Genomic DNA, 10,920 nt, shown 5'->3' with positions numbered 1-10,920 from the left:
AAAAAAAGACAAAAAATGAGTGCATCATCCGTGAATCGAACACGGGCCTCATCGATGGCAACGATGAATTCTACCACTAGACCAATGATGCTGCTGAGCTATTGGCTCTTGATGGAGGCTTTCTCCTTATTTTGCTTTATATTCCTTTTCAGAAGCTATTCGGTATAGAGGGATCCAACTGTTGCTTAGTTAAGGTATTGCGTTCTGCGAAATTAGTCTTTATCAATCATATGCTTGCCAAAAAGGCCAAGAAACTACTTAGTCCTACTCAACACATCTCTGAATGGGATATCTCTAAAAGTTAAATAAGCAATCCAGGTGATATTGAAGTGCAGAATAGTATAGAAGGCGTAATATGCCTTCAGGGTAAAAAGACATTACCACAGCCTGCCACTGTTTTTCATTTCCATGGTGAAAAGTACTGCTTTAGAGCCTATCTATGATCGAAGACTGTAAATTGATATATACTATCTCATTCAATTGGTACAGATGCAAATATCACTAGGTTCGCTTCCAAAGATTTATTGTATGATTCTGGATCAGATATTCCATCGCGTCATGGGCGATAGAGCTATCCTTGCCTCTTTCAAGTCGATTTTGTTGAGCCTCCGCGAGATCTATGGGCCATTGATGTGTTTCGTTTATGACCATGGTGGCCAACTCTTGAGGAAGCGAATGTGCCGACGTTACCAGTGACTCTGCTTCTTGTGCCCACCAGTCATGCCGCTGCGGTGGTACATTCCGCGTGGAGCAAATGCGGTAGTATGGATCGACGAGCCACAGTGTCAGAAATCGAAGGTGTCCGGCCCGAGATTTGGAAATCAGCTCAAATGGCTCCATACGGTGATGGAGTGCGTTTGGAAAGACTATAAGGCGTCCCTGGCCAATTGACACAGACCCAAGCTCCTGCAGAGCAGGTTTGTCATCTTTGACGCCGAATAATTCTTCCAAGTACGGTACATCCCATCCCTCAAACTGATACAAATCTGAATCCATATCAATTTCTTGACGGAATAAGAGCCTGCTACCTGTCACGTTTTCCATGTCGAAGAAATAGACTGCAACTCCCACAATGTGCTCATTACGAAGGCCGTCTGTATGCCAATCCTCGCCCGGATAGACTGGGTTTTCTGGTGTTAGTTCAATCCCTTCCAGCTTCACAATGACCTGTAGGCCTTTATCGCGAAACGTTTCCTGAAGCTTCACTGTATAATACTCATGATCAGTGCAACTCATACCAGGAGCCTCTTGAATTTTGTAACGATCCATTGGGTCTTTCATATTGAATTGTGAACGCCAGATTTTCGGGTCTGTGTTCCACTGGATGTCATGCTCCGTGGGGCCAACAATAGATTTCGCAGTTTTCCCTGCCTTCCATTCGTCATATGAGTAGAGACCTGGATCGGAATGCTCGAAGCGAAACAGGCGACTGTATTTTGCATCGACCACGTCCTTCAAGGATACCGTGCTTTCCCAATCCTGTGGGATATCCTTTGTTTCAAGACCTTGCCATTCGACTTTAACGCCGTATTCTGGAAGAGCAACATAGTCCTTGACACGAGCCAGTGTGTTGTGGTATGCTTCGAGATTATCATTCAGTTCCGTTGGAAGGTCTTCTGCCCACTTTGGATACTCATTTTGCCATTCAACACCAAATGTTTGAATTCTCCGGGGCGCCCTGCCCCGTGGGGAAGGCAAATCAAAATCCATAGGTACTCCTTTGATTAATGTCTCATTCCATGGTTCGATGACTCGAGACATTACCTTTTCAAGCGTTTCATAGAAGGAGCGTTGTCTGCTCGGGTGCAGGTCGTTGATGTAAGAGGTAATTCGTACGTCTGTCGATCCCACTGGCCCACAGAATTCCACCTCGCAGGGAAGCCACTGAAATCGGTGAGAGAACAGCAATGTTCTCGCGGTACGATAACTCCCAGGAAGCCCCTCCAATCTTTCACGATCCTGATCATGCCTTGGTGCAGCCTCGCCTTGCCCGTAGGTTTCCAATGTTTGTTCGAGTGGAACATAGCCGCCATTCACCAGAACACGCGTCTGTCCGTAAATAAGAGGGAAAAGAGATGGGTCTATTATATTCCAAATCTGCTTATTGGAACTGGGCTCCCAGTCTTTCTGCTCTCCGTACTCGTCCGACAGATCGGAGACAAACTGTTGGATCTTCAAGCCAACCGACGAGGGGATAATAGTGTCGGATTTACAGACAGCACTGCCAGAGTTTAGAACTAAAATCTGGCCTGTTTCTTTAAATCGTATGGCTTTATCGCGCAATTCAGCCAAGCACCAGTCCCACGCCTTGCGGCTAATCATCGGGCGTACCATGGCCTCTTCTTTCCACTTTGCAGCAGTGCTCTTGTCAAATACAAGGTTATACCATCCAGGTCGGTCCGTCAGCGTTTCCATCAGATTCAACATGGTCAACTCCCGGACTGTCAGAGGAGAGCTGTACCAGTCCATCGGGACCGCATCGTAGAATCTGTCCTCGCTGTCCAGAGACAGCTCAAGGGGAATATTGTTAAATCCGGGAACCTTCAAGGGGCCCGTTCCAGAGTTGTCGAGTTCATTGTCACCCATGGTGAAGATGAGTCGAGGCTAGGAACACGGAGAAAGGTTAAAAGGTTCGATATCGCTCTGGGGCGTACTGGATTAAATATAGGTGTGCCCTTGTGAAGAGGCAACAGTGGAGACGCACGGAGGAATAACGCCCCGTCCTTAAAATCAATAGTCCGTGAATGGTAGGTTTTGATGAATTATATATGTAAATAACATTGGGTAATTGTAATTCAATACAGCTTTATGCGGTAATATTACCGAACTCAAATTGTTAACCCTAATCATGGACCCTGTTCTTTTGGCCAATTTACGATGGAGTTTTAATGAAACAATACTCGGAGTACATATTTGTGAATGATTCTATGTATTTATTATACAGGATAGGACGTAGGCTGTAGCAAGTCCTGCTTCAGCACTTATTGACACGCTTCAGGATACTTTTGACTTTCACAACCACAGCCTGATGCGGTGCGAACCCCTTATCCTCGACCTGAAACTTTGCATCTCGCATTTCTTTCACGGCCTCTTTTGTCTTCTCTGAAAGTTTGTCGTAATCCGGATACTTTTTTCCTGTCGCTTCAGTGTCGTAGGCTTGCCATACGCGCCCATCATCCGTGGTTCGTGGGCTCTTGACGAATTCGACGCCCAGCCTCTTTTCGAGCTCTTCATTGAACCACCTCATGTTATCTGCAACCCGGTTTTGCTCGACGAGCTTCAGCGCAGTTTTTATGTTGTTCTTTTCACTCTCAACGCTGGAAAGGGCTACTTTTTCTTTGATCTGTTCTTCAACGGCTTCAAGCACTTTTGAAAACGGGGTCACCTTCCCTATGCCCTCCACAAGAGCAGCAAGATCATATTTGCATTTGAAACCGTTCTCCCTCAATTTTCTGGAAGTCTCTGTAATCCCAGCAGTACCAGCATTATTGATGATGTTCTGAAACTTTGGTTTATGGACTTGGGGTTTCAGTTTGACATCCAGAATGTGCTCCAAGAATTCTGGGTAGGTGCAGGGAGCATCGGCTTGTGCCGCTGGACACCCCTTTGCAAGCTTTCGCTTTTTCGGGTTGCTCACGGTTTTGAACTCGATCAGGTATGCATTGTAGAAGAACAAAGTCTCTGCGGGGCCTGCCGTGTTCGAGGCTAGGGCTGTCTCTGTGAGAAGCAGGAGACAGGAAAGAATGAGAAGAAGAAAATACTTCATAGTCAAGCGTGCTCTTTTTCTTTGGCTGTTCGTTTTGTGACTAGAAGGAGGGACATGAGAATTGATTGCAGAATCCTTTCGTTCTATGAGGAGTTTATATGTGTAAATTTTGGTATAGATATTCGACCTCCAAATAATTGATCAGAAAATTGCTAGCTGAACCCTGATGTAACAACCCTAGGAGGAAATGACCTCCTTGTTAACCCAATATTGTTATTCAAATACCAACCCAATGTTTTTCATCTAATTTACGACCTCAGTATCCCTTGTGGTCTCCAGAGGCATCGTGACCCTGTACCCTATACGCGACTCTACTTGAGAACGGAGGTCGTAGAGAGGCCGTAGCGATATCAGTAATACCGATACATACCACGCTCTCTGTCCTTCATTTCCTTTTAATAAGAGTCTAGACATCACTTGTCTTGCATTTAGCCGTCCAATCAGACCACCAATATCGAGTCGGATTCCTCGGATACTAAATGATGCCAGGTACCAGGGCGACTATAGTTACGTAACAAGAAGCATCAAGTGAGACACGCCCCATGTATATAGTATATACTATTGAAAAGTACGGACAATACGAGATTAGCTCCACGCATCTACGGAGTATTTCCTACTTCGGACCCCGGGTCTTTCGCCCCTTCATATAGTGGGGAAGATTGATCACCCTTGGCTTAAGGCTTGTGCTCGGATTCATCCGAGCTTGAACGGCAGGAACCGTGATCGGCAGCCCTCAACAGCTCACGGTCAGGAAGAAACGTTACACTTGCTTCTAATGTTCAATAAGCACGGTCCTTTGAATTTTTTGTTTGTCCTCAATCATCATAAAACCCCCATCCTTCTAGTATTCCTAGTTCTTTAGTTCATAGGAACCGTCTAGTAGTAGGTGGAGCAATGGAAATTACTCCGTAGTCGAATTGGTTTAGTAGATGTTAGCCGCCATGGGCTAAACACTAGCACAGCGCTGAATGAAACGGAGAGCTCACCATTTCCGGCAGAAATGTTGTTGAACATAACGCCCTTGCACCCCATCGAGGATGATAAGGGAGCCTTTGCCCATTTCATGGTAAGGAACGCAACCTCAACCTTGTCGATTTGAATGTAAAGGCATCCGGCTAACCCTTTAGCTTGAAAATGCGCGTGACTGGTCTCTTTCCAACTGGGAGGATGACATGAAGCTCGCAAAAGATGCCCATATCGATGCATTCGCACTCAATTTTGCCGCCTCGTTCTCAGACTTGTCTTCCATGTCGTTGGCTTTTAAAGCCGCGGAGAACACTGGCTTCAAGCTATTCTTTTCTTTTGATTATGCTGGTGCTGGGCCATTCGAGAAAGCCCTCGTGATAGGCTGGATAAAGCTCTACAGCGGGTTTTCGCCGTATTATAAGTTCAGAGGAAAGCCCTTTGTGTCTACCTTCGAAGGGCCCGGAAATGCAAAAGACTGGGGAGAGATCAAGGAAAAGACAAATTGCTTCGTTGTGCCGTCGTGGTCTTCCCTGGGCGCAAAGGATGCTCTGAAGCCGGGCACCGCGAATGGACTATTCAGTTGGGCCGGTTGGCCGTGGGGCAACAAGGACATGGATACGTACGTCGATGCATCCTACTTGGATTATCTTGATCAAGCCGATGGCAAACCATATATGATGCCGGTCTCTCCATGGTTTTATACCAACCTCCCCGGATATGATAAGAATTGGCTTTGGCGAGGTAAGCTTTACCTGAGTTCAATTTTGGATTTGTGCAAAATTTTTCGCCAGATGGACCCCTTTACTGACACCTCTTAGGTGACACTCTCTGGACAGACCGTTGGGAACAAGTCATGGTGGTTCAGCCGAAGTGGTTGCAGATCATCAGCTGGAATGACTACGGTGAATCCCATTATATTGGCCCTCTTCGCGATATCGACAACTATCAAGCATTCAAGGTGGGCAAGGCACCGTTCAACTACGCCCATGGCATGCCTCATGATGGCTGGCGTCTCTTCCTACCCTACTGGATAGACACGTACAAGAAGGGAAAAGGCACAATCACTAAGGAGGGCGTGGTTGGGTGGTATCGGCCGAACCCTGTCGCTGCATGCAACGATGGTGGTACAACTGGGAATACGGCCAGTCAGCTGCAGCTTGAATTTGAGCCTGCTCAAGTGGTGCAGGACAAGATCTTCTTCTCTGCACTACTTACTTCTTCGGCTACCATCACTGTCACTGTTGGAGGCGCATCCATCCCCGCTACATGGGATTTTATCCCGGACGGCGGGGTTGGCGTGTACCATGGAAGCGTAGGATATGGGAGCTTTCTGGGGGATGTGAAGATTTCTATCTCTCGTTCCGGTGCTATGATTGCGGAGTTCAGCGGCCCGGCCATCACGACAAGCTGCAAGGACGGTTATAACAATTTCAATGCGTGGGTGGGGAGTGCCTCCGGTCCCAGTATCTCAGCCGTCTCACCCAAATTGCCTATCGAGAAACAGACCTGCATCCAGGGCACAGCACCGGGTAACTTCCAAGGCCTCTGTGAATTCACCTGCAAATACGGATACTGCCCCATCGGAGCCTGTCAGTGCACCAAGATGGGTGCCCCGAGAGTGAAGCCCAAACCCACAGGCGTGGAAGGGTATCCAATCGCCGGCGAAGGATCCAGTTACATCGGCCTCTGCGCCTTTGCGTGCAACTATGGGTACTGTCCACCGGACGCATGTGGTGCAACAAAGGTACCTCTGACAGAACCTACCGTTTCGCCTTTCCTTCCGCCCGCTTGCACCGCGGGTACGGGCGAGGGAGACCTCCAGGGGCTATGTTCATACGCCTGCAACTACGGATTTTGTCCCATTCACCACTGCAAGTGCACTGCGACGGGAGCCCTCAACCGCCCACCGCCTGCCAATACGACCTTCAGTGCGGAATATATCGGAGGTGATGGGAAAGATAGTGGGCTTTGCAAGTTTGCATGCCAGCGTGGCTATTGTCCGGATGTTTGTGCAAGTACCGAAGGCGTGATCGCCTCTTGCACGGACGATGATGACCGCCCCGAGTGCGCTGAAGAGCTTCCTTGCGACTATAGCCTGACATTCAATTCATTGGAGGCCTTGGCGAAGGCCTCCAGCGACATACCCAAGGGCTGCATGCCAATGTATGCGGCGCAGGTCCTCATGGACACGCTGGACACAGCGCTGGCAAACTACACCGACGTCGACAATGGTTACGATGACAAGTTCGGGTACTACGTCAAATACCTCCGCGCCATGGTCCCTGGTGCTATCTCCAAATTTGTATCGCTGAACAAAGGTGAGGGGCCAGGTAACAAGTATTTCCAGTGCAGGTGGGCCATGCCAGGCAAGGAGAAGGGGGAGTACCAGAGCTGTCCAATCATCAACACATCCGAGCAAGTGTACATTGAGTATAAGTTGATCGACGAGGATGGTTTCTTCAAGGAACTCCAGAGCAAGTACGGCATCTCAAAAGACTGGGTCGAATTCAAAACCTACCACCGTAAAGTACCCGCATGTCCTCCTTTCACAGGAATAGGACCGCCTCCGATCTGCACCCATCCCCATTTCCAGTACGAAAACTTCCCCATGGCTAAAGAGGACTTCACTATCCCCAATCCCAAGGACTCAATCAAGAACGCGCTGCCCCGTTTCCAGCAGCTCCAGCTCGACCTAGCTGCCACATGGGGCGACCTCTCTTTCTTCCTCTGGGACGGCGACGATGACGACGCTGTGGCTGCCCTGTCCATGCCAGTGTTCATGCTCCTGCAAGCCGTTGACTCCATGGCGACAGTGAAGCAGATCGGCGAAGAAGAAAAGGAGCACGAGGAAGAGGCGAAGCGTAATCTGATCCTCCTCATCCTCTCAGCGGTCCTACTTATCCTACCATTTGCCGCAGAGGTCGTTGGAGCCGTGACGGGCATCGCCTGGATCGCAGATGCCGCCACAATTGCGGACGTCAGTGCCAGTATTGCGCTAGCGGGCTATGACATTGTGAAAGATCCAAAGTCGGCACCCATGGAGCTCCTGAATATCCTGTTCGCTGGTTCGGGGCGCACCGCGAAGAATTTCTCCAAGGCTGCGGACGTTCGTCGCGGCATCAAGGTGGGCGAGCTGGCCAAGTTTGGGTCTGTTTTTAAGGAACATGATGAAGCTTTGCAGAGTCTTATCCGGTTTTGTAAGAAGTGATTATGGCCTTATACAATTATGTACTCCTTTTGATGTTTGGTGGTCATGGATAGTGAAAAGCGCGTCTGTAGCCGGAAATAAATATATACAGAATAAAATTACTCAATCTTAGTCTACAGAGATCGAAGAACTAACATAATGAGCTTCCATACGATAAAGTACCAGGCACCCCTTCACCTACTAATAATCACCCCCGGGAACACTCTCCCTTCATTCATTCCTTTCTCGATCTTATTTCCCCCCGAATTCCTCTTTCAAAGACAAAAGCTGTAGTCCTTTTACCTCAATTATCCTTCTCAACAACACACAGATTTCCATCCCCCATGCGCTACCCCACTGTGAGCATGGCTACAAGAAATTATCATCCAAGCTTAGCAGTTTCCCCTACCAGGGCCTGAGTAAAAACAGGGGACATTGGGAGAATATCGGGAGGGCAGATCTCCACATTCGCGCACAGTGCAGGAACTATGTGCAAGACCGATTTGCCGAAAAGAATCCGGTGGTATGTACGAGAGGGCATATATGTGTTATGTTGGTCTTTTACCTCCTTTCTGAGATGCTTTGGTTGCTTCGTTGCTGTAGTCGGGCACTGTCAGCTTTTGCGATTTCTTGGTAGTTACTAGGGCGCATATATATCCGTGCCCTAACCCTCTTCCTGTGCTGGTTGGTTTACTGATCCTTGTCGGTCTTGCTGGATTCTGGGGTTATTACTAGTAGTAGGGGTATTAATATAATCAGGACTATAATCTTTGGGTCTGTAAATTAGAGCTTCGTGAATATTAAGTAATTTATGCAGAACTCCCCTTGGCCTCGTCAGGATTCTATGAACCGCCACCCAGATGACGGGGAGAGAACTACTAGTGCTACTAGGTTACCTCCCAACGTTCATGGATAATATCCTATCCTCCTACTTATACGTGCCTAGCTCTCTACAAGATCATTGCAATTGTTCAAGCAAATCCAGGTGCAGAATAAAGGTGTATATTGTATCCCAGGCCCGTCCCAACCACCCGACCTTAGGGCCTGAACCTCGATATGATATCGAGATGCAGTAGTAAATAGTTCAATGAGGCGGTCTAATATAATCCGTCCTCTGACATACATGAATGATATATTATAACATGATAAGAGAGTAAAGGGTATCAAAGAGATGTGTCCCGTGCCCATGCAAATATGCAACGAGGAGACCATTGCCGTCCTCAACGGTATAAAGAGAAAATGAAAAGTCGATGCAAATGACCAAGGGGTATCTTCCAACAATGCCAGCATTCATAAAAGAAAAATCATATAATGTCGTTATATAACTCCCAAATTTCCAAGCTCCAAGCACAGCCCATATCCTCCGTCGCTGCAACCCCGAGTCAGATTAGGGAGCCAGCTTGTCCTTGGGGGGACGGTGATCATGCATCCTACGGATACCACAATTACCAGTATTGACACCCCGGACTGTCGACAAGAGGCTGGACTCGGGGCTGCAGCACTCAATAGCCCGAACCCAGGGATCCTCCAACGCCTCGAAGACGGTCATTCGCCTTTCCGGAAACGGGTGCAGCATCCGGAGGAGCAGGGTGGCAAGCTCCTTCTCCCGAAATAGGGCGGCAAAAGGTGCAAGTGGGAAGTTGTCTGCCGTCACAGGTACTTCGGGGTTCTCTTCGAGGAGGTACTGCCAGCTTCCTTGGAAGGCCATGTAGTCGTCGTCTTCGTCGTTGGCGAGGTCCCAGGGTAATCTGCCGGCGAATAGGACGAATGCGGTTATGGCGCAGCTCCACACATCGAGGGCTCGGGCGTCGTAGTAGTCTATAAAGAAATCAGTATGAAGATATCTCAGTGCGTTGAAAAGGAAGAGTGGGTACATACCGCTGCACTCAAGTATCTCGGGCGAAAGGTAAGAATACGTGCCGCGGAGCCGAGCAGGGAAGCTGCGGACCGGGCCAAGTTCCCTCTCCCCTTGGCTGTTGGGAGGGAGGAAGTCTGCAAAGACCTCGGAGAGCCCAAAGTCGATAAGCTTGAGGGAGCTGTCATCGGCCAGGACCATGTTCTCCGGTTTAATATCGTGGTGTGCGATACCATGGCTATGCATGTATGCAACACCCCTGAGCATCTGTTTAAAGAGGCACTTTTTGTCCCCATGGCGAAGAGTTTTCTTGTTAATCAAGTCACACAGATCGCCATGGGGACAGTACTCCATGACAAATGCCAGGCGACGCTTGTATTTGCAGAGGCTGACAACCTCGACGATATTCGGATGATGGAGCCCCCTGGCGATGTTGAACTCCTTCCGAGCCCGGTCCCTATAGAACAGGATGGGCTCTCCTTCCTCCTTGTCAAGGAACTTGGCCGCGTACTGTACCCGCGTGCCCTGCTCTTTCCTGTGCACGATCTTGACTTTGGCGAAGCTACCCTCGCCGACGGTGTCATTTGTTACCTCAAACTCCTTGTGGAGCTTTTGGATCATGCATGTTTCCGTCTTCTCGGGTGACGGTGACCGGGTTTTGGTGGAGCTGCTTGAGCAGCGTCGCTTTTCCACCTTGTCTTGGATGTTGAGGTGTGCCATTGTTTTGGGCACTTGAGGGGTATGTCGAGGTGTTTTAGGATAGTAGCAAGCGTCGGTTGCTTGATACTCGAGGGGACTGTGGTATACTCGTGTATACCAAGTTAGAAGTGATATATAAAGCAAGCTTGGTAGGTGAGCTAGCTGGTAGTTCAAAAGGGGACAACGAGATGAGTGTAGTTGAGAAGATGCAGGAGAGGGAGCAGACAGGCCAGGCTATCATACTGAGTGCCTGGCGAAGAATTATCTCATAGTTGCGACTACTATACTGAATGACTATATAGATAGGGTTCCATGGGTTGACCGTATGGAGTCATCTCCATAACCCCACGATCTCCCCAGATTTTATAGCAAGCCATGGTTGGCGCGTGTGGGAGATTGAAATACCCAAGGAGCAGATTTTGTCGGTGCTCTACGCAGCCCAATCCC

The 10,920-nt window shown here is 48.7% G+C and overlaps 4 protein-coding genes across 4 annotated transcripts; 1 reads left to right on the top strand and 3 right to left on the bottom strand.

Annotated features, from left to right (window-relative positions):
- Window positions 1-501: 501 nt before the first annotated feature.
- Window positions 502-2,586, bottom strand: ANOM_004568 (DUF4246 domain-containing protein; the record flags this gene model as incomplete). Its single annotated transcript, XM_015549825.1, has 1 exon — window positions 502-2,586. One exon carries the CDS (start codon window positions 2,584-2,586, stop codon window positions 502-504), a length of 2,085 nt encoding a protein of 694 aa, XP_015408921.1.
- Window positions 2,587-2,974: 388 nt separating this feature from the next.
- Window positions 2,975-3,766, bottom strand: ANOM_004567 (uncharacterized protein; the record flags this gene model as incomplete). The annotated part of the gene is made up of 1 exon (XM_015549824.1): window positions 2,975-3,766. One exon carries the CDS (start codon window positions 3,764-3,766, stop codon window positions 2,975-2,977), a length of 792 nt encoding a protein of 263 aa, XP_015408895.1.
- Window positions 3,767-4,766: 1,000 nt separating this feature from the next.
- On the top strand, window positions 4,767-7,940 carry ANOM_004566 (glycoside hydrolase family 71 protein; the record flags this gene model as incomplete). Its single annotated transcript, XM_015549823.1, has 3 exons — window positions 4,767-4,832; window positions 4,894-5,473; window positions 5,551-7,940. 3 exons carry the CDS (start codon window positions 4,767-4,769, stop codon window positions 7,938-7,940), a joined length of 3,036 nt encoding a protein of 1,011 aa, XP_015408923.1.
- A 1,366-nt stretch (window positions 7,941-9,306) lies between these two features.
- On the bottom strand, window positions 9,307-10,494 carry ANOM_004565 (putative serine/threonine protein kinase; the record flags this gene model as incomplete). The annotated part of the gene is made up of 2 exons (XM_015549822.1): window positions 9,307-9,737; window positions 9,798-10,494. 2 exons carry the CDS (start codon window positions 10,492-10,494, stop codon window positions 9,307-9,309), a joined length of 1,128 nt encoding a protein of 375 aa, XP_015408922.1.
- Window positions 10,495-10,920: the final 426 nt, after the last annotated feature.

This window comes from Aspergillus nomiae (assembly GCF_001204775.2).
Source record: "Aspergillus nomiae NRRL 13137 chromosome Unknown contig00064, whole genome shotgun sequence".
NCBI lineage: Eukaryota > Fungi > Ascomycota > Eurotiomycetes > Eurotiales > Aspergillaceae > Aspergillus > Aspergillus nomiae.
The sequence above is the reverse complement of the archived record's forward strand: the minus strand, read 5'-3'. Positions and strand labels throughout refer to the sequence as shown.